At 51.2% G+C, this 23,643-nt stretch overlaps 1 protein-coding gene across 3 annotated transcripts in view; it reads right to left on the bottom strand.

Annotated features, from left to right (window-relative positions):
* The window catches only part of ADAD1 (adenosine deaminase domain containing 1), a 660,856-nt gene extending 637,490 nt beyond the window's left edge, over positions 1 to 23,366 (bottom strand). The window contains exon 1 of one of the 3 annotated variants that reach the window (XM_063920281.1): positions 23,296 to 23,366. Coding sequence is in view for 1 of the 3 variants with exons in the window: in XM_063920279.1 (XP_063776349.1) it covers positions 15,602 to 15,638 (37 nt within the window). In the remaining 2 variants the exon portion in view is untranslated. Of the gene's footprint in view, positions 1 to 15,601; positions 15,654 to 19,309; positions 19,534 to 23,295 lie in introns of those variants that run through there. The other 2 variants (XM_063920280.1, XM_063920279.1) reach the window with 2 other exon arrangements.
* Positions 23,367 to 23,643: the final 277 nt, after the last annotated feature.

Genomic DNA, 23,643 nt, shown 5'->3' with positions numbered 1-23,643 from the left:
GTTTGTTCTTATAGGAACGAAAGGACTGCGGCTGAAAAGCCTGCGGCTTTTTCTGCTGGGAGGTGACCTGGGGTAAAAAGGTGGATTTTCCGCCCGTTGCCGTGGCCTCCAGATCCGATAGACCGACCCTAAATAATTCCTACAGGTAGTTTTTTCAGACCCCACATAATACCCCTTTTTGTGGTACATGCAGTATCAGAGATATGCAAAGCCTCCTTCATTGCCGTGATCATATAACGTGTGGCCCTACTGGAAAATACGTTTGTTTCTTCACCGTCGACACTGGATTCAGTGTCAGTGTCTGGGTCTGTGTCGACCGACTGAGGTAAGGGGCGTTTTACAGCCCCTGACGGTGTCTGAGACGCCTGGACAGGTACTAACTGGTTTGCCGGCTGTCTCATGTCGTCAACCGACTTTTGTAGCGTGCTGACACTATCCCGTAATTCCATTAACAAAGCCATCCATTCTGGTGTCGACTCCCTAGGGGGTGACATCACCATTACAGGCAATTGCTCCGCCTCCACGCCAACATCGTCCTCATACATGTCGACACACACGTACCGACACACAGCAGACACACAGGGAATGCTCTGATAGAAGACAGGACCCCACTAGCCCTTTGGGGAGACAGAGGGAGAGTTTGCCAGCACACACCCAAGCGCTATAAATATATATAGGGACAACCTTAATAAGTGTGTTCCCTTTATAGCAGCTCAAATATTATAAATATCGCCAATAAGTGCCCCCCCTCTCTGTTTTTACCCTGTTTCTGTAGTGCAGTGCAAGGGAGAGTCCTGGGAGCCTTCCTCGCAGCGGAGCTGGGCAGGAAAATGGCGCTGTGTGCTGAGGAGAATAGGCCCCGCCCCCTTTTCGGCGGGCTTCTTCTCCCGTTTTTTTTGGAACCTGGCAGGGGTTAAATACATCCATATAGCCCCAGGGGCTATATGTGATATATTTTAGCCAGAATAGGTATATTACATTGCTGCCCAGGGCGCCCCCCCCCAGCGCCCTGCACCCTCAGTGACCGCTGGTGTGAAGTGTGCGGAGAGCAATGGCGCACAGCTGCAGTGCTGTGCGCTACCTCATGAAGACTGAGACATCTTCTGCCGCCGGTTTCTGGACCTCTTCTCTATTCGGCATCTGCAAGGGGGTCGGCGGCGCGGCTCCGGTGACCCATCCAGGCTGTACCTGTGATCGTCCCTCTGGAGCTAGTGTCCAGTAGCCTAAGAAGCAAATCCATCCTGCACGCAGGTGAGTTCACTTCTTCTCCCCTAAGTCCCTCGTTGCAGTGAGCCTGTTGCCAGCAGGACTCACTGAAAATAAAAAACCTAACAAACTTTTTCTAAGCAGCTCTTTAGGAGAGCCACCTAGATTGCACCCTGCTCGGACGGGCACAAAAACCTAACTGAGGCTTGGAGGAGGGTCATAGGGGGAGGAGCCAGTACACACCACCTAGTGGTCAAACTTTTAAATTTTGTGCCCTGTCTCCTGCGGAGCCGCTATTCCCCATGGTCCTGACGGAGTCCCAGCATCCACTAGGACGTCAGAGAAAGGCTCGAATAGAACCCTTCCCCCCGTTGGGACGGGGGAACGGGAACAATGACCCTCTGTTGACACAACTTTTGTATTGCTGCCAGCACCACCTCCCTGTCCGGAAGAGACACTGGCAAGGCCGACATGAAAAACCGGTGAGTGGATGTCTCCTGAACCTCCAGCTTGTATCCCTGAGATACAATCTCTAGGACCCAAGGATCCAGGCCTGATTGAATCCAGACCTGACTGAAGATCTACAGATGGCCCCCCACCGGTCCGGACTCCCCCAGGGAAGCCCCAGCGTCATGCGGTGGACTTGGTAGAAGCAGGGGAGGACTTCTGGTCCTGGGCGCCTGACACTGCAGGCGACTTCCTTCCCCTTCCTCTACCCTTTGAAGCGAGAAGGGACGAACCTTTCCCCCGCCTGTATTTATTCGGACAAAAGGACTGCATCTGCTGATGTGGTGCCTTTTTCTGTTGTGTGGGAACATTGGGAAGAAAAGACGACTTACCCGCAGTCGCGGTAGAAACCAGGTCAGCCAAGCCGTCCCCAAACAAGACATTACCTTTGAAGGGTAATGCTTCCATAGCTCTTTTGGAATCGGCATCTGCATTCCATTGATGGATCCACAGCGCCCTCCTGGCCGAAATCGACATGGCATTGGCTCTTAATCCCAAGAGACCAACATCCCTCGCCGCATCCTTCAGGTAATCTGCAGCGTCCTTGATATAACCAATTTCAATAGAACAGTATCTTTATCAAGGGTATCCATATCAGCAGCTAAATTCTCAGCCCATTTAGCAATAGCACTACTCACCCATACCGACGCCACAGCAGGTCTGAGCAATGCACCCGTATTAGCGAAAATGGACTTCAGAGACGTCTCCAGCTTGCGATCCGCCGGATCCTTGAGAGCTGCCATGTCAGGAGACGGAAGCGCCACCTTCTTAGACAAACGAGATAGAGCTTTGTGAACATTTGGAGATGCCTCCCATTTTTCCCTGTCAATGGTGGGGAAAGGATACGCCATGTAAATCCTCTTGGGAATCTGCCACCTCTTGTCCGGCGACTCCCAAGCCTTTTCACAAAGAGTATTAATTTCATGAGAGGGGGAAACTGCACCTCAGGTTTTTTCTCTTTGAACAAGCAAATCCTTGTTTCCTGCACGTCAGGTTCATCAGAAATGTGTAAAAACATCCTTTATAGCCACAATCATGTACTGAATACTCTTAACTAATCGTGGATGTAAAGCCGCCTCAGTGAAATCGACCTCGGAATCAGAATCCGTGTCGGTATCAGTATCTACCACTTGAGTAAACGACCGCTTTTTTGACCCCGATGGGGTCTGCACCCGAGTCAAAGCATCCTCCATGGATTTTTTCCACACCTGTGTCTGTGACTCGGACTTATCTAACCTCTTTGACAAAGAAGCCACATTTGTATTAATTGTATTTAGCAATGTGAGTAAATCAGGTGTCGGCTGCGCCAACAGAGCCAATTCCAGACCCGCATCTGCCCCCCCAATAACTTCCTCCGGTGAATAACATTCAGCCTCAGACATGTCGACACGGAGTACCGACCCACCAACACACACACAATATGTCACAGCTAGGGGACAGGCCCACAATGAAGCCCGGAAGGAGAAACACAGAGGGAGTATGCCAGCACACACCCCAGCGCCCATATATCCCCCCAAAGCATATATGTGAAAGCGCTGCTGAAGGACAATAATATGCACCACCAAATTGTGCCCCCCCACCCCGATCAGCTCCCCGTTACTGTTAGAGAAGCTTTGGAGGTCCCGGGCCAGCGTCTCCTGCAGCCGCGTTTGGAGGAGAAATGGCGCCTGTGAGCCGCGTGGTTAAGCTCCGCCCCTTCCCGGCGCGCTTCAGCACGCCAAATTTGAAAATTAAAAAATGCCGGCGGGGGTCTGAAAATTAGATTTTACTTACCGGTAAATCTATTTCTCGTAGTCCGTAGAGGATGCTGGGACTTCGTAAGGACCATGGGGAATAGACGGGCTCCGCAGAAGATAGGGCACTTTAAGAAAGCTTTGGATTCTGGGTGTGCACTGGCTCCTCCGTCTATGACCCTCCTCCAGACATCAGTTAGGGAAACTGTGCCCAGAGGAGATGGACAGTACGAGGAAGGATTTTTGTAAAGCTAAGGGCGAGATTCATACCAGCCACACCAATCACACCGTATAACTTGTGATAAACTTACCCAGTTAACAGTATGAACAACAACATAGCCACGGTATCACCGAAAACTATAACATAACCCTTATGTAAACAATAACTATATACAAGTCTTGCAGAAGAAGTCCGCACTTGGGACGGGCGCCCAGCATCCTCTACGGACTACGAGAAATAGATTTACCGGTAAGTAAAATCTTATTTTCTCTAACGTCCCTGAGGATGCTGGGACTCCGTAAGGACCATGGGGATTATACCAAAGCTCCCAAACGGGCGGGAGAGTGCGGATGACTCTGCAGCACCAATTGAGCAAACCGGAGGTCCTCCTCAGCCAGGGTATCAAACTTATAGAACTTTGCAAAGGTGTTTGTCCCCGACCAAGTAGCTGCTCGGCACAACTGTAATGCCGAGACCCCTCGGGCAGCCGCCCAAGAAGAGCCAACTTTCCTAGTGGAGTGGGCCTTAACCGATTTCGGTAACGGCAATCCTGCCGTAGAATGCGCCTGCTGAATCGTGTTACAGATCCAGCGAGCAATAGTCTGCTTTGAAGCAGGGGCGCCAACCTTGTTGGCCGCATACAGAACAAACAAAGCTTCAGTCTTCCTGATTCGAGCCGTTCTGGTCACATAAATCTTCAAAGCCCTGACTACATCCAGGGACTCGGAATCCTCCAAGTCCCTTGTAGCCACAGGCACGACAATAGGTTGGTTCACATGAAAAGATGAGACCACTTTTGGCAGAAAGTGAGGACGAGTCCTCAACTCTGCCCTATCCACGTGAAAAACCAAGTATGGGCTTTTATGCGATAAAGCCTCCAAATCGGAAACACGTCTCGCCGAAGCCAACAACATGACCACTTCCCACGTGAGGTATTTCAACTCCACAGTTTTAAGTGGTTCAAACAAAGGTGACTTGAGGAAACGTAACACCACGTTAAGATCCCAAGGCGCCACCGGAGGCACAAAGGGAGGCTGAATATGCAGCACCCCCTTCACAAAAGTCTGTACCTCAGGAAGAGAGGCTAATTCTCTTTGAAAAAAAATGGATAAGGCCGAAATCTGGACCTTTATGGACCCTAATTTGAGGCCCAAGGTCACTCCTGTTTGAAGGAAGTGAAGTAGACGGCCCAAATGGAACTCCTCCGTAGGAGCAGCTCTGGCCTCACACCAAGAAACATATTTCCGCCATATACGGTGATAATGTTTCAACGTCACGTCTTTCCTATCCTTGATCAGGGTAGGAATGACTTCCTCCGGAATTCCTTTTTCCGCTAGGATCCGGCGTTCAACCGCCATGCCGTCAAACGCAGCCGCGGTAAGTCTTGGAACAGACAGGGCCCCTGCTTCAGCAGGTCCTGCCTTAGAGGAAGAGGCCACGGATCTTCTGTGAGCAACTCTTGCAGTTCCGGATACCAAGTCCTCCGTGGCCAATCTGGAACAATGAGGATTGTTCTGTCCCTGCTTATTCTTACAATTCTCAACACCTTGGGTATGAGAGGAAGAGGAGGAAACACATAGATCGATCTGAACACCCAAGGTGTCACCAGAGCGTCTACCGCTACCGCCTGAGGGTCCCTTGACCTGGCGCAATACCGCTTTAGCTTTTTGTTGAGACGGGACGCCATCATGTCTATTTGAGGCAGGCCCCACCGATCCGCGATCTATGCAAAAACTTCTTGATGAAGTCCCCACTCCCCCGGATGCAGGTCGTGCCTGCTGAGGAAGTCCGCCTCCCAGTTGTCCACCCCCGGGATAAACACCGCTGACAGCGCGCTTACATGGCCTTCCGCCCAGCATAGAATCCTGGTCGCTTCTGCCATGGCCACTCTGCTCCTTGTTGCGCCTTGGCGGTTTATATGAGCCACTGCCGTGACATTGTCTGACTGAATCAGAACCGGTCTTCAACAAAATAAGTTCTCCGCTTGGCGCAGGGCGTTGTATATGGCCCTCAACTCCAGGACGTTGATGTGGAGACAAGTCTCCAGGCTTGACCAGAGACCTTGGAAATTTCTCCCCAGTGCCACTGCTCCCCAGCCTCGGAGGCTTGCGTCCGTGGTCACCAGGACCCAGTCCTGAATGCCGAACCTGCGACCCTCTAGAAGGTGAGCACTGTTCAGCCACCACAGGAGAGATACCCTGGTCCTGGGAGACAGGGTGATCCTATGATGCATTTGTAAATGGGATCCGGACCACTTGTCCAAGAGGTCCCATTGAAAAGTCCTCGCATGGAATCTGCCGAAAGGGATGGCCTCGTATGAATCCGCCATCTTCCCCAGGACCCGCGTGCACTGATGCACTGAAACCTTCTTTGGTTTCAATAGGTTCCTGACCATGGTCATGAGTTCCTGAACCTTTTCGATCGGAAGAAAAACCTTTTTCTGGTCTGTGTCTAGGATCAGGCCCAGAAAGGTCAGACGCGTTGTAGGAACTGGGACTTCAGTATATTGATAATCCAGCCGTGTAGCTGCAACGTCTTAATGGACAGAGACACGCTGTCCAGCAACTTCTCCCGAGATCTCGCCTTTATTAGGAGATCGTCAAAGTATGGGATAATAGTGACCCCCTGCCTGCGCAGGAGCACCATCATTTCCGCCATTACCTTGGTGAAAACCCTCGGGCCGTGGAAAGCCCAAACGGCAACGTCTGAAATTGGTAGTGACAGTCCTGCACTGCAAATCTCATAAACGCCTGATGTGGGGGGGGGGGGAATATTGGAACATGAAGGTATGCATCCTTTATGTCCAGGGACACCATCCAATCCCCCCCCCCCCCCCCCCTCCAGGCTGGCGATGACCGCCCGGAGTGATTCCATTTTTCACTTGAACCTTTTCAAGTACAAGTTCAGAGATTTCAGGTTTAAAATGGGCCTGACCGAACCGTCCGGTTTCGGGACCACAAACAGGGTTGTATGATATCCCTCTCCCTGCTGGAGATGAGGAACTGTAACAATCACCTGTTGAACATACAATTTTTGGATTGCTGTCAACACTGACTCCCTCTCTGACGGGGAAGTCGGCAGAGCCGATTTGAAAAACCAGCGAGGAGGCAAGTCTTCGAATTCTAGCCTGTATCCCTGAGCAACAATCTCTAATGCCCAAGGATCCACCTGCGATTGAACCAAGACGTGGCTGAGAAACCGAAGACGAGCCCCCACCAGATCTGCCTCCCCCCAGGAAGCCCCAGCGTCATGCGGTGGACTTTGCAGACGCAGGGGAGGACTTCTGCTCTTGGGAACTAGCTGTGTGCAGATTCTTTCCCCTGCCTTTTCCTCTGGTAACAAAGGACGATCCCCGCACCTTCTTGTTTTTATTGGAACAAAAGGACTGCATTTGATAATGAGGTGCCTTCTTAGTATGCTGCGGGGGGACATAAGGTAAGAAATTCGACTTACCAGCCATAGCAGTAGAGACAAGGTCCGAGAGGCCATCTCCAAACAACTCCTCCCCCTTGTACGGCAAGGACTCCATGTGCCGCTTAGAATCGGCATCTCCCGTCCACTGCCGGGTCCACAGGAGTCGCCTAGCAGAAATAGACATAGTATTTATTCTAGAGCTTAATAAACAAATGTCTCTCTGAGCATCTCTCATATACAAGGCAGCATCTCTGATATGCTCTATGGTCATTTGAATGGCATACCTATCTAAGGTGTCAATCTCCGCAGATAAGGAATCTGCCCATGCCACAACCGCACTACAAACCCAGGCCGACACCATGGCCGGTCTAGCAATAGTACCTGAGTGAGTGTAAATGTGCTTCAAGGTAATTTCCTGCCTGCGATCAGCCGGTTCCCTGAGGGAAGCCGTATCCTGAGAAGGCAGTGCCACCTTTTTGGACAAGCGTGTCAGCGCCTTGTCCACTTTTGGTGAAGATTCCCAGCGTATCCTATCAGTTTGTGGAAAAGGATACGCCATGAGAATCCTTTTGGGAACTTGTGGTCTTCTATCTGGAGAGTCCTAAGCCTTTTCGCACAATTCACTTAATTCAAATGATAATGGAAAATAAGAATTTACTCACCGGTAATTCTATTTCTCGTAGTCCGTAGTGGATGCTGGGAACTCCGTAAGGACCATGGGGAATAGCGGGCTCCGAAGGAGGCTGGGCACTCTAGAAAGATCTTAGACTACCTGGTGTGCACTGGCTCCTCCCACTATGACCCTCCTCCAAGCCTCAGTTAGGTACTGTGCCCGGACGAGCGTACACAATAAGGAAGGATTTTGAATCCCGGGTAAGACTCATACCAGCCACACCAATCACACCGTACAACTCGTGATATGAAACACAGTTAACAGTATGAAACAATAGAGCCTCTCAACAGATGGCTCAACAATAACCCGATTTAGTTAACAATAACTATGTACAAGTATTGCAGATAAACCGCACTTGGGATGGGCGCCCAGCATCCACTACGGACTACGAGAAATAGAATTACCGGTGAGTAAATTCTTATTTTCTCTAACGTCCTAGTGGATGCTGGGAACTCCGTAAGGACCATGGGGATTATACCAAAGCTCCCAAACGGGCGGGAGAGTGCGGATGACTCTGCAGCACTGAATGAGATAACTCCAGGTCCTCCTCAGCCAGGGTATCAAATTTGTAGAATTTTGCAAACGTGTTTGCCCCTGATCAAGTAGCTGCTCGGCAAAGTTGTAAAGCAGAGACCCCTCGGGCAGCCGCCCAAGATGAGCCCACCTTCCTTGTGGAATGGGCATTGACAGATTTTGGCTGTGGCAGGCCTGCCACAGTATGTGCAAGCTGAATTGTACTACAAATCCAACGAGCAATAGTCTGCTTAGAAGCAGGAGCACCCAGCTTGTTAGGTGCATATAGGATAAACAGCGAGTCAGATTTTCTGACTCTAGCCGTTCTGGAAACATATATTTTCAGTGCCCTGACAACGTCTAGCAACTTGGAGTCCTCCAAGTCCCTAGTAGCCTAGGCACCACAATAGGCTGGTTCAGGTGAAACGCTGACACCACCTTTGGGAGAAACTGGGGACGAGTCCTCAATTCTGCCCTATCCATATGGAAAATCAAATAAGGGCTTTTACAAGACAAAGCCGCCAACTTTGATACTCGCCTGGCAGAAGCCAAGGCCAATAACATAACCACCTTCCACGTGAGATATTTCAGATCCACGGTTTTTAGTGGTTCAAACCAATGTGATTTTAAGAAACTCAACACCACGTTGAGATCCCAAGGTGCCACAGGAGGCACAAACGGGGGCTGACTCTGCAGCACTCCTTTTATAAATGTCTGAACTTCAGGTACTGAAGCTAGTTCTTTTTGAAAGAAAATCGACAGAGCCGAGATCTGTACCTTAATGGAACCCAATTTAAGGCCCATAGTCACTCCTGCTTGCAGGAAATGCAGAAATCGACCTAGTTGAAATTCCTCTGTTGGGGCCCTTTCGGCCTCACACCATGCAACATATTTTCGCCATATGCGGTGATAATGAGTTGCTGTAACCTCTTTCCTGGCTTTAGTAAGCGTAGGAATGACTTCCTCCGGAATGCCCTTTTCCTTCAGGATCCGGCGTTCAACCGCCATGCCGACAAACGCAGCCGCGGTAAGTCTTGGAACAGACAGGGCCCCTGCTGCCGCAGGTCCTGTCTGAGTGGCAGAGGCCATGGGTCCTCTGATATAAATTCTTGAAGTTCTGGGTACCAAGCTCTTCTTGGCCATCCACGAGTATCGTTCTTACTCCTCGCCTTCTTATTATTCTCAGTACCTTTGGTATGAGAGGCAGAGGGGAGAACACATAAACCGACTGGTACACCCACGGTGTTACCAGAGCGTCCATAGCTATCGCCTGAGGGTCCCTTGACCCGGTGCAATATCTTTTATAGCTTTTTGTTGAGGCGGGACGCCATCATGTCCACCTGTGGCCTTTCCCAATGGTGTACAATCCTATTGGAAGACTTCTGGAGGAAGTCCCCATTCTCCCGGGTGGAGGTCGTGTCTGTTGAGAAGATCTGCTTCCCAGTTGTCCACTCCGGGAATGAACACTGCTGACAGTGCTAACACATGATTTTCCGCCTATCGGAGAATCCTTGTGGCTTCTGCCATCGCCATCCTGCTTCTTGTGCCACCCTGTTGGTTTACATGGGCGACTGCCGTGATGTTGTCTGATTGGATCAGTACCGGCTGGTTTTGAAGCAGAGGCCTTGCCGGCCTCAGTGCATTGTAAATGGCCCTCAGGTCCAGAATATTTATGTGTAGGGAAATAACCTGACTTGACCAAAGTCCCTGGAAATTTCTTCCCTGTGTGACTGCCTCCCAGCCTCAAAGGCTGGAATCCATGGTCACTAGGACCTAGTCCTGTATGCCGAACCTGCGGCCCTCTTGAAGATGGGCACTCTGCAGCCACCACAGTAGAGATACCCTGGTCCTTGGAGACAGGGTTATCAGCCTATGCATCGGAAGATGCGATCCGGACCACTTGTCCAACAGGTCCCTCTGAAAAGTTCTTGTATGGAACCTGCCTAATGGGATTGCTTCGTAGGAAGCTACCATTTTTCCCAGGACTCGCGTGCAATGATGCACCGCTACCTATTTTGGCTTCAGGAGGTCTCTGACTAGAGATGACAACTCCTTGGCTTTCTCCTCCGGGAGAAACACTATTTCTGGTTTATGTCCAGAACCATCCCCAGGAACAGTAGACGTGTCATAGGAACCAGCTGTGACTTTGGACTGTTTAGAATCCAACCATGCTGTTGTAGCACTTTCCAAAATAGTGCTACCCCGACTACCAACTGCTCCTTGGACCTCGCCCTTATAACGAGATTGTCCAAGTACGGGATAATTACAACTCCCTTTTTTTGAAGGAGTATCAACATTTCGGCCATTACCTTGATAAAACACCCTCGGTGCCATGTACAGTCCAAACGGCAGTGTCTGGACTTGGTAATGGTAATCCTGTACCACAAATCTGAGGTACTCCTGGCGAGGATGGTAAATGGGGACATGCAGGTAAGCATCCTTGATGTCCCAGGATACCATGTAATCCCCCTCGTCCAGGCTTGGAATAACCGCCCTGAGCGATTCCATCTTGAACTTGAATTTTTGTGTTCAAGGATTTTAAATATAAAATGGGTCACACCGAACCATGCGGTTTCGGTACCCCAACCCGTGTGGAATAGTAACCCCGTCCTTGTTGAAGTAGGGGCACCTTGAGTATTACCTGCTGGGAATACCGCTTATTAATTGCCTCTAGCACAGCCTCCCTGCCTGAGGGAGTTGTCAGCAAGGCATATTTTAGGAAACGGCTGGGGGGGAGACATCTCGAATTCCAGCTTGTACCCCTGAAATACTACTTGAAAGAAACAGGGATCCACCTGTGAGCGAGCCCACTAATTGCTGAAATTTTTGAGACGGCCCCCCACCGTACCTGGCTACACCTGTGGAGCACCCGCGTCATGGTGTGGCCTCACAGGAGGCGGGGGAAGAATCTTGATTCTGGGAACAGGCTGACTGGTGCAGCTTTTTTCCCTCTACCCTTGTCTCTGTACAGAAAGGAAGCGCCATTTGTTTCTGAAGCCGAAAGGACTGTACCTTTGTCTGTGAGGAAACCTGAGGTAAAATTATTTCTTCCCAGCAGTTGCTGTGGATACGAGGTCCCAGAGACCATCCCCAAATAATTCCTCACCCTTATAAGGCTCTCTATGCGCTTTTTAAGTCAGCATCACCTGTACAGTGACAGGTCTCTAATACCCTCCTGACAGAATGGACATTACATTTATTTTGGATGCCAGCCGGCAAAATATCCCTCTGTGCATCCCCCATATATAAGACGACGTCTTTAATATGTTTTTATGTTTGCCAACTAGTATCCCTGTTTGACAGGGTCACCGACCACGCTGCAGCAGCACTATCTGCAGGTCTCAGTCTAGTACCTGAGTGTGTAAATACAGACTTCAGGATAGCCTCCTGTTTTTTATCAACAGGTACCTATTAAAGTGGCCGTATCCTAAGACGGCAGTGCCACCTTTTTTGACAAACGTGTGAGCGCCTTATCCACCCTAGGGGATATCTCCCAGCGTAACTTATCCACCTGGCGGGAAAGGGTACGCCATCAGTAACTTTTTATAAATTACCAGTTTCTTAACGGGGGAACCCACGCTTTCACACACTTCATTTATTCATCTGATGGGGGAACAAAACACTGCCTGTTTTTTCTCCCCAAACCTAAAACCCATTTTTAGAGGTGCTTGGGTTAAAGTCAGAAATGTATAACACATTTTTTATTGCCGGGATCACGTCACGGATGTTCCTAGTGGATTGTGTCTCCACCTTGTCGACACTGGAGTCAGACTCCGTGTCGACATCTGTGTCTGCCATCTGAGAGAGCGGGAGTTTTTGAGCCCCTGATGGCCTTTGAGACGCCTGGGCAGGCGCGGGCTGCGAAGCCGGCTGTCCCACAGCTGTTACGTCATCCACCCTTTTATGTAAGGAGTTGACACTGTCGGTTAATACCTTTCACCTATCCATCCACTCTGGTGTCGGCCCCACAGGGGGCGACATCACATATATCGGCCTCTGTTCTGTCACCATATAAGCCTCCTCATTCAACATGTCGACACAGCCGTACCGACACACCGCAGACACACAGGGAATGCTCTAAACGAGGACAGGACCCACAAAAGCCCTTTGGGGGGACAGAGTAAGAGTATGCCAGCACACACCAGAGCGCTATATATATACAGGGACTAACTGAGTTATGTCCCTAATAGCTGCTTTTTATATAATATACTGTATACAGTGCCAATTTTAATGCCCCATCCTCTCTTTTCCCTCTTACTGTACTGTAGAATTGCAGGGAAGAGCCAGGGAGCTTCCTTCCAGCGAGCTGTGAGGGAAAAATGGCGCCAGTGTGTTGAGGAGATAGGCTCCGCCCCTTTTTCGCGGCCTATTCTCCCGTTTTTTATGGAATTCTGGCAGGGGTATTTACCTCATATATAGCCCCTGGGGCCATATATTGAGGTATTTTAGCCAGCCAAGGTGTTTTTATTGCTGCCTCAGGGCGCCCCCCCCAGCGCCCTGCACCCTCAGTGACCGGAGTGTGAAGTGTGTGAGAGGAGCAATGGCGCACAGCTGCAGTGCTGTGCGCTACCTTGGTGAAGACAGAGTCTTCATGCCGCCGGTTTTCCGGACCATCTTCTTGCTTCTGGCTCTGTAAGGGGGACGGCGGCGCGGCTCCGGGACCGAACATCAAGGCTGGGCCTGCGGTCGATCCCTCTGGAGCTAATGGTGTCCAGTAGCCTAAGAAGCCCAATCCGGCTGCAAGCAGGCGAGTTCGCTTCTTCTCCCCTTAGTCCCTCGCTGCAGTGAGCCTGTTGCCAGCAGGTCTCACTGAAAATAACAAATTCTAAGACTATAACTTTCTAAGAGCTCAGGAGAGCCCCTAGTGTGCATCCAACCTCGGCCGGGCACGAAATCTAACTGAGGCTTGGAGGAGGGTCATAGTGGGAGGAGCCAGTGCACACCAGGTAGTCTAAGATCTTTCTAGAGTGCCCAGCCTCCTTCGGAGCCCGCTATTCCCCATGGTCCTTACGGAGTTCCCAGCATCCACTAGGACGTTAGAGAAAAGTGACTTCAGGCTTTTTCTCTTTATACATGTGTACCCTCGTGTCAGGGACAGGGGGTTCCTCAGTAATATGCAAAACCTCTTTAATGGTCATAATCATGTACCGTATACCCTTAGCCACCTTCGGCTGTAATTTTGCATCTTCATAGTCGACACTAGTCAGAATCTGTGTCGGTATCTGTGTCATCGATCTGGGATATGGTGCGCTTCTGAGACCCCCAGGGCCTGGCGCTATAGGGACAGCCATGGACTGGGTACCTGACTGATTCCTAGCTTCTGCCTTGTCTAACCTTTTATGCAATAGATTTACATTTGCATTCAAGACATTCAGCATATCCACCCATTCCGGTGACGGCGTTGCCGACGGCGACCTGACATTCAAACACTCCCCCTCCACCGTAAGCGAGTCTTCCTCGTCAAACAGGTCGACACACACGCGTACCGACATTTCACACACACAGGGAACCCCTTTTCTGAAAACAGTATCCCTGTCAAGGCCCTTTGGAGAGACAGTATGCCAGCACACACCCCAGCGCAATAACCCTGGAGACCAACACAAAAAGTTTTTCCCCAGCAGCGCTGTGTAATATGTAAACCGCCAATTATGTGCCCCCCCTCTTTTAAGCACCCTTTCACTGTGTGTAAGCAGGGGAGAGTCCGGGGAGCTTCCTCTCAGCAGTGCTGTGGAGAGAAAATGGCGCTGGTGAGTGCTGAGGGAGAAGCCCCGCCCCCTCGACGGCGGGCTTCTGTCCCGCTCAAACTTAGTAAAATATGGCGGGGGCTCTTTTATATACATGTACAGAGCCCACCTGTACATGTATATAGTCTTTTTGCCATGTAGAGGTTTATATTGCTGCCCAGGGCAGCGACGCACAGCTGCAGTGCTGTGCGTTACCTCAGTGAAGCTGAAGGCTTCTGCCGTCTGAGACGTCTTCTGACTTCTGTACTTCTGGCTCTGTGAGGAGAACGGCGGCGCGGCACCGGGGGTGGACGCCCAGTAAGAACCTGCGTTCACCCCCTCTGGAGCTAATGGTGTTCAGTAGCCGAGGAAGCAGAGCCTATCTTTGACAAGAAGGTCTGCTCCTCTCTCCTCAGTCCCTCGATGCAGGGAGCCTGTTGCCAGCAGTGCTCCCTGTGAAAAGGTAGTAAAAAGTAGAAAGAAAAATCCAAACAAAAATGCTTTCAGGCAGAGAACTCTGGAGAGCTCTCTACAGTGCACCCATCTTGCTCTGGGCACAGTGTAAAACTGAGGTCTGGAGGAGGGTCATAGAGGGAGGAGCCAGTGCACACCCAGAATCCAAAGCTTTCTTAAAGTGCCCTATCTCCTGCGGAGCCCGTCTATTCCCCATGGTCCTTACAGAGTCCCAGCATCCTCAAGGACGTTAGAGAAAAAATGGTGCCGAGGCACCAACAAGGCTTCTGCCGGCTCCCAGACCTCAGTAACTGCTGCCCAGGGCGCCACCCCCCAGCGCGTGCCGATGGAGAAGTGTGTGGGAGCATGGAGCGCAGCGCTACCGCTGCGCTGTACCTCGTTACTGAAGTCTTCTGCCGTCCTGAAGTCTTCTGCATACTCACCCAGCTTCTGTCTTCTGTGAGGGGCGTGACGGCGCGGCTTCGGGAACAAGCAGCTAGGCGCACCAAGTGATCGAACCCTCTGGAGTTAATGGTGTCCAGCAGCCAAAGAAGCAGAGCCCTTAAACTAAGTTGAAGTAGGTCTGACGTCTCTCCCCTCAGTCCCACGATGCAAAGAGCCTGTAGCCAGCAAGTCTCCCTGAAATTAAAAAACCTAACAAAAGTCTTTTCCAGAGAAACTCAGGAGAGCTCCCCTAGTGAGTGTCCAGTCAGTCCTGGGCACAAAGTCTAACTGAGGTCTGGTGGAGGGGCATAGAGGGAGGAGCCAGTTCACACCCAGTTAAAGTCTTTTCAGTGTGCCCAAGCTCCTGCGGATCCCGTCTATACCCCATGGTCCTTTTGGAGTCCCCAGCATCCTCTAGGACGTAAGAGAAATGGGTGTTGCACATCATTTGTGTATCACAGGAATGTATGAAAGGGCAATTAGAGCTGTCCCATACATGGCATGCTCGTGTACATGCATACTGTACAGGGATGTATATTACGTTAGACCGGTATGGGCAATGCTAGTGACGGACATACCGGACGGTAACACCCTGTGGCTCCCCTGTTGCGTCAGGGCACATTGCTGCTACTAGTCACAGAACACCTGGACAACAACTCACAATTTGTCACCTGCATGTAGCAGAGAACTGTTAACAAAACCAGGGAGAGCTCACCTGGCGCCCTGCACCCTGATTCTAGCTCACATCTCATTCTGACTTTCCGTAATAGTGGTATTCTAGTCTCTCCACTGCTTAGATGGTGCACTGCGGGGACATTTAACAGAGGACATCACAGAAAAGATAAATATTCTTGAATCCCTCCTTAAAATTAGTATATACAGTAGGGGTGGGCAACATGCGGCCCGGGGGCCGGATGTGGCCCGCGAACTGATTCTGCCTGGCCCGCTGTCCCCCACCAGTGTGCAATGACAAGCGGCCCAGCTGAGCCGCTTGTCATTGCGCTACAAAGTTCCAAGATGCGGAGCCGCTGAGGAAATACCCAGTCACGTCATAGGGTCTGCTGACCGGGATTTCCTCTGTGACATCAGGCGCTGGGTGGCATAGGGGGTGGAGCCATAGCAGGAGCGTGCAGACGGCAGCGGGTAGCAGCAGCGGCTCTGTGCAGGGCAGCGGATCTGGCAGCGGGCAGTGGATAATCTGGGCAGCAGATCTGCCACTGTGAAAAAAAAAAAGACATCAAAGGTAAAGCTGCTATATGGGTCATGGGGAGGGGGGGAAAGGGGGGTAGAAACTGCTGTATAGGTTCAGGGGAGGGGGTGAAGGGGGTAGTGACTGCTATATGGGTTCTGGGGTGGGGGAAGGGGGGTAGAGACTGCTATATGCGTTTAAGGGAGAGGGGAGATTTGAGACTGCTATATGGGTTCAGGGGAGAGGAGGAGGAAGAGGAGGTCGGGGGGAGCTAGTAACTTATACCCCTTTTCCACGTGCTACAACCCCCTTTCAGACAGCGCTCACAATATGCCGGGTTGGCGACACTGCTAGTGACGCAGCAGGGGCGGCGCTGGGAGATCGCATGATCTCCCAGCGCCACCCTACCTATATACACTGTGAACGGGTGCTGTGTTGCCTCGACACGGCTACCGTTCACACTAGACAGTTTACCGGGTTGAACATGTGTTCAATCCGGCTATCTACCTGGGTAGGATTCCCTTTTCCACTAGGGAAAAACACGGGTAAATGCGCGCCCTACCGCATTTACCTGTGTTTTAAGGAGCTAGTAGAAAAGGGGTATGAGAGATGGGAGCTGTTTTTTTTTTTTGTTTTTTTTTTTTTACTGGATTTGTTGTTTTAGACATTTGTATTTTGCCTGTAAAAAACTACATATGCAGTGTAATGTATATTGTGGTGTCTGTTTTTATATTTATATATATAACTATGGGCCTAATTCAGACCTGATCACTAGGCTGCGATTTTTGCACTGCTATGATCAGGTAGTCGCCGCCTACAGGCGGAGGGGGAAATCTCTGTGCAGGGGTTTGATCGCATGTGCAGAGAGCTGCACAAACAGAAGTTTCGGGGCCGGAGCTGACGTCAGAAACCCTCCCTTCAAACACCTGGTCCCTCCTGCATTTTTCCGTGCACTCCTCTAAAATGGTCAATTGCCACCCACAAACGGCCTCTTCCTGTCAATCACCTTGCGATCGCTTTGTTCACACCATCCCGTCACTACCCGACGCTCCCCAGCGCGGCGGACCGACGTGTCTGCGCACTGCAGTGCATGCGCAGTTCAGACCCGATCACCCGCTGTGCGAAAATACACAGCAGCGACCGGGTCAGAATTGGGACCTATAACGGGTCTTATTTTGAGTTGGCTGCATTTGCATTTTGCAGCAACTGCTGACTAAGGGGCTGATTCAGACCTGATCACTGTGCTGCAAATTTTGCTGTCCTGCGTTCGGGTTGTCGCCGCCCCCAGGGGGAGTGTAAATTCGCCAGTGCAAGTGTGCAAACGTATGTGTATGCAGAGCTGCAAAAATCTACCTTGTGCAGTCTCTGTGCAGCCTAGGACTTACTCCTACAAATATTTGTCATTCATATTAGTCCCCGCCCTTGTGTGTGGCCCTCGAATATTCACTGGAAGTGTTAAGCGGCCCCCCAGCTGAAATAATTGCCCACCCCTGATATACAGTATCACATCTATATGATACGATAGTAGTTCTAGTTCCCTCCCCTCGGTGAGCATAACTGAACAGCATTAAACTTGTTCAGAACCTTTAGGGGTCTATTAATGAAGCAGTGAAAAGAGTGGAGGAGAAGTGAGCCTGTGAATAAGTTGCTCATGGCCACCAATCAGCTGCTCCGTACAATTGTATAGTATGCAAATTATAAATGTTACTTCAATGCCAATTGGTTGTCCTGGGCAACTTCTCCACTCGCTCACTTCTCACAGCTTCATGAATATACCCCTTTGACGTGTACCCTAGCGGGCTCACAACACTCAACACAGATTACTTCTGTATACCCAATAGAAATCCACGTCAATAGTACTCTGAGGCAGTGTAGGCATGCTAGCCCAGGTAGATGCTAGATTCAAGTGGTCTAAGGGACCTTTTATGTCAAGGGGAGGAGCCACGACACAAGGGGGAGGAAATAGGCTAGCAGGATAGTTCCTCTACTATCCACGCCACCAACTATTACCTTTAGTAACCCGGTGGCGAGCCCAAAGCGTGGCGAGCGTACATTCGGGTACCCTGTTCGGCTGTGGCTCCGCCCCTGGTGACGTCAGAGGTCCCTTACCCCAATCCGATTTAGAACCAACCTGCTAGCCCAGGGGGTCACATGTTCTGAACTTGAGCCTGCGATAGTTTATCATACTTTGGGGTCTATTCACTAAGAAAACGAAAAGAATTGCTACTTATCACTATACATTGCATCGCTTCGATGCGATGTATAGCTATAATAAGTAGCAATTCATGTATACTCACCCTTCCGTCGATGCGCTGCGGTGTCTGGGGCTCCTGCGGTGAGGTGATCTCCAGCGGTCCCTCCCTGCGATGCGGAGTCCAGCGACGGGTCCCTTTGCGCATGCACAGCTTGTTGACCTCCCGGCAGGCCGCAGTGGTTGCTGGGAGGTCGGGGGGTGGAGCCAGCACCAGGTGCAGAGCAGAGGGCAGGGAAGCTCAATGCCGTCTCCGCACCACAGTTCAGGTTACGCCGTCCTGAGATGGCGAACCTTAACTCCATGGAGAAGCGGAAAACAGAGCTTTCCGCACCTTCATGAATCGCACTCACCATACAGAGGTATGGCGATGCGATTCTGGCACAGAGCGGGGGTACCACTGGAAAAGTCAGAGGCACGGTAACCCGCTCTGTGAATTGCAGTAGGCAGAGAAAAGCCCTTTTTAACGCAAAACAGGGCTTTTCACTGCTACATGAATAGACCCCTTTACATGCCCATTTAGTAGTTATTCGTGAATAGAGCCCTATACAGTATGTAATACACTACGCTGCATAGATAAGCTACATTTTACAGACACAAAAGCATGGAAATGACAGGTGTAACGACGGGGAAGACAGGACAACAGGCCTATTAGTGCCTCCACCGCTACATAACGCTGCGCTCCTAATCTCAACCCGAGCCGGTCAACTGGACGAATGGCGGTAGTGGGCACAGTACTCAGCGTATACTGCAACACACACCGCGGTCGGTCAGTCAGTCAGGGAGCACAGGATGTATGATGGAGGCAGGAGTCCAGCGTTAAGCCAAACTTGTAGCGCAGTAACAGCTGGGCAGCCCGGGACAAACGTGCGGAGTGATGGACTCTACCACCAGCCAAAGTGCGCTCTCGCCCCCGTGTGCCAGAGTCGTACACCCGGAGCGGAGGCCGGTAACGTGCTACACGGTCAGCGGGAATACATTACCATATGCCCACAGTCGCCACGAAGCTCCTCCTGACTACAGCCGCTCCTCAGCACACTGTGCACCGTACTGCTGATCACTCAGCTCAGCACCTCGTCCAATCACTCAAGGGAACTGCTGCACACCTGACGCGACGCATGACGTGTTCAGAAGTGGTAGCTTGTAAATCTCTCTGCTGCGCTTAGTTCATGGTAGAGGCTAGATCCAAGTGGCCTAAGGAAGTAAAAGTGTCCTTAGTCCCTCGCTGCATGCTTCTGTCTATTGGACGGTTTATTAGCAGCAGAATAAATGTGGCGGGTTTAATCTAAGGGGCCCATCTATCAAAATATTTGCGGCTATGTGCCCAAAAAACACCAATTTTCTGGGACTAGCCACAAATATTAAGTATACCTGCTGCAATCCCTCCATTGCTGCCCACAGCTACATGTCCCAGAATTTTCTATGGCGGATGCGATGCTGCTGATGTATCGATACTGTCAGTGGCGTAACTAGAAATTTCTCTCCCCCAAGCCAAAAAATTCTTCGGCGCCCCCCCCCCCCCCCCCATAATTGGCACCAGGAAAGGGAGAAACATGTGCGCGCCGAAGGCGCGCGGCGCCAAAAAGGGGCGTGGTTTTGTTTAAATGGGCGTGGCTTCGCATAAAGAGGCGTGGCATTGCAGGAATAGACTACCTTATACCCCAGTTTTGCAACCTGCACGCCCAGACGTTAGCCACCACAGGAAAGAAAAATTATCCTGATTCATGCCCCTTCCATTATTTGTCATTTTTCCTCCTTATAGTAATGCCCAGTATACATTATGCCACATACTGCAAAGGCCCTCAGACATTATGCCACACACAATAATGCACATGACACAATATGCACACACCGTAATGCCCCCGACACATTATGCCACACACCGTAATGTCTGTGACACATTATGACAGGAATCGCAATGCCCGCTATACATTATGCTACACACTGCAATGCCCCTGATACATTATAGCACATACCACAATGCCCATGATATAGTATACCACACACCGCAATGTCCGTGATACATTATGACACACACCGCAATGTCCGTGATACATTATGACACACACTGCAATGAACCTGAGACATTATACCACATACCACAATGCCCATGATATAGTATACCACACACCGCAATGTCCGTGATACATTATGACACACACCGCAATGCCCGTTGTACATTATGCCACACTGCAATGACCCTGAGACATTATACCACATACCACAATGCCCGTGATATAGTATACAGACACCGTAATGCCTGACACATTATGCCACACACCGCAATGCCCATTATACATTATGCCACACACTGCAATGACCCTGAGACATTATACCACATACCACAATGCCCGTGATCTAGTATACCATACACCGTAATGCCTGTGACACATACCGCAATGCCCGTTATACCCTATGCCACACTGCAATGCCCCTGAGACATTATACCACATACCACAATGCCCGTGATATAGTTTGCCACACACCGTAATGCCTGTGACACATTCTGACACACACCGCAATGTCCGTGATACATTATGCCACACACCGTAATGCCCATTACACATTAAGTCCTACATTAAGGCTTCTAATTACTTTTAAATTACCTGCTCGTTGCCAGGGGTTTCATGCTCTTGGTTCCATGCACGGTGCCAGGGGTTTTCATGCTCAGGGTGTCATGCTCGTTGCCAGGTGTTTCATGCACTCGGTGTCATGCTCGTTGCCAGGGGTTTCATGCACTGGGTGTCATGCTCATTGCTAGGGGGTAGTGCTTGTTGCTAGGGCTGTGCTCCCAGTGTGTCACGATCCGGGTATCTGGACGCCATTTCTTACCCATCAGATGCCTCCTAAGGCTGGCTCAGCGCTCCAGGACCGGATCCCATCTGTTATCCTGATGTGTACATTCCTGTATCCTCTCCTGTCACTCTGGGACGCTGTCACAGTAAACGCCATATTACACCTGGCATGGCGTCTCCCGCGGCCTCCGCCGCCGTCCCTGAACTTCTGCATGCAGAGTGTCTGAGTGGCGATTACGTCAGCCGCGGCCTCCGCTGTGTCCGCGTGGTTGGATGTGCATCTGTCAGCCTGGCGCCTCCTGTCTCCGGTGGCCGGCGCCGCCATTACTGTTTTCATTACCACATGGATTACAAACCAAACTTCCCTCCAAGTGTCTGCATGGGCGCAGCCATCTTGGATTCTGTCAGCTGATCATTTCCACCAATCTGTTCTCAGTATTGATAATCCTCATAATTGCCTAGCCAATCCCTTCCTTGCTGCAGGTATAAATACACTGTGCCTGAGCAAGGAAGGCGTCAGTGCTTTGGTTGTCAAACCTAGTTCCTGTTTGTCTCTCTCCTGTGATTGTCTTCCAGGTTCCAGCTCCTGTCTCAAGACTTCCACCATAGAGACCCGCACCAGCATTCCACCTGCGGTGTAGCCTGACTCTCCAATCCATTGTGGATTCATCTGTTTCCAGCTACAACATTACCTGCTTCCAGCTCAGCTTCCAGCAGAGTACAGCTTCCCTTAAAGGGCCGGTGTCCTTTCTACACTTTACCACTCTCCACCGGTATTATTATTTCTCCGCTCTCAAGTTCTACATTTCAGTTCATATTTCATCGCTCCCAAGTTCATTTATTATTTAACTGGTTCCAGCCAGTATCCACTCCGTGCTAACAACAGTCTGGTTCCAGCCAGTATCCACAGCAGCTGTTTTATCTTCAGCAACCCAGCTTTTCCTGGAACACCAGCTGGCACAATCCTGGGTTATCTCCATTGCTACAGTCGGGCCTGGTAAGGACTTTCCATCTAGAAGATCATAAGAACTATCTCACACTACCAGTGCCCTGTGGCTCCTGCCATCCTGTAGTACCCAGGAACTGTATTTATTCTTTGCTGACTTTTACGTTTTCTTTTACTGCTGCTGTGTTGCGGAGTTGTCATAATAAACATCATTGACTTTTATCCAAGTTGTCGTGGTCACGCCTTCGGGCAGTTATTATTCATGTTACTTACATGTCCAGGGGTCTGATACAATCTCCCAGGTTCCGGTACATCTCAGCCCCTACAACTGAGGCTGCCTCCCGTCAGCTCAGGCCCTCAGTTGTGACACAGTGCCACATATGTCCTCAGTGCCAGATATTCCCCCACGGTGCCAGGTACTCACATGCCCCCAGTGCCAAATATAGCCTCTCCCCCCAGTGCCACATATGCCCCCAGTGCCAGATATTCCCCCACAATGCCAGGTGCTCACGTGCCCCCAGTGCCAAATATAGCCCCCCATGTGCCAGGTACACATACAGTGCCATATATGCCCCCTCAGTGCCCCCCCCAGTGCCATATATGCCCCCTCAGTGCCTCCCCAGTGCCATATATGCCCCCTCAGTGCCCCCCAGTGCCATATATGCCCCCTCAGTACCCCCCAGTGCCATATATGCCCCCTCAGTGCCCCCCCAGTGCCATATATGCCCCCTCAGTGCCCCACCAGTGCCATATATGCCCCCTCAGTGCCATATATGCCCCCTCAGTGCCCCCCAGTGCCATATATGCCCCCTCAGTACCCCCCAGTGCCATATATGCCCCCTCAGTGCCCCCCCAGTGCCATATATGCCCCCTCAGTGCCCCACCAGTGCCATATATGCCCCCTCAGTGCCTCCCCAGTGCCATATATGCCCCCTCAGTGCCCCCCAGTGCCATATATGCCCTCAGTGCCCCCCAGTGCCATATATGCCCCCTCAGTGCCATATATGCCCCCTCAGTGCCCCCCGCAGTGCCATATATGCCCCCTCAGTGCCATATATGACCCCTCTGTGCCCCCCCAGTGCCATATATGCCCCCTCAGTGCCATATATGCCCCTCAGTGCCACACCAGTGCCATATATGCCCCCTCAGGCCATATATGCCCCCTCAGTGCCCCCCCCCCTGTTCCATATATGCCCCCTCAGTGCCCCCCAGTGCCATATATGCATACCTCCCGCAGTGTCCCGCGATGGGGGGGGCAGTTGGGAGGCTCCTACAGTCACTGCTCTGCATAGCAGAGCAGTAGTGAATAGACGCTGTGCGCATGCGCACAGCGTCTATTCAGCGCAGACAGTGGGAGAGAGGGCATGCCAGCAGCTCACAGAGCGCTGGGCATGCCCCCTCAGTGACGAAACGGGGGCGTGGCCCGCGATCGCGGGTCCTCCGCGAAGCCACGCCCCCTTTTCATAGGACACGCCCCCCGACACGCCGGAGACTCAGAGGGACACAGGAGAGGCGCACGCTGTGCCCTCCGTGTCCCTACTTCACAGCGGGGGGCTAGTGACAACAGATTGACATG

The sequence above is a fragment of the Pseudophryne corroboree genome, chromosome 1 (assembly GCF_028390025.1).
Source record: "Pseudophryne corroboree isolate aPseCor3 chromosome 1, aPseCor3.hap2, whole genome shotgun sequence".
NCBI classification, from domain to species: Eukaryota; Metazoa; Chordata; class Amphibia; order Anura; family Myobatrachidae; genus Pseudophryne; species Pseudophryne corroboree.
Note: the sequence above shows the minus strand (reverse complement) of the source record. Positions and strands in the feature narration are given on the sequence as shown.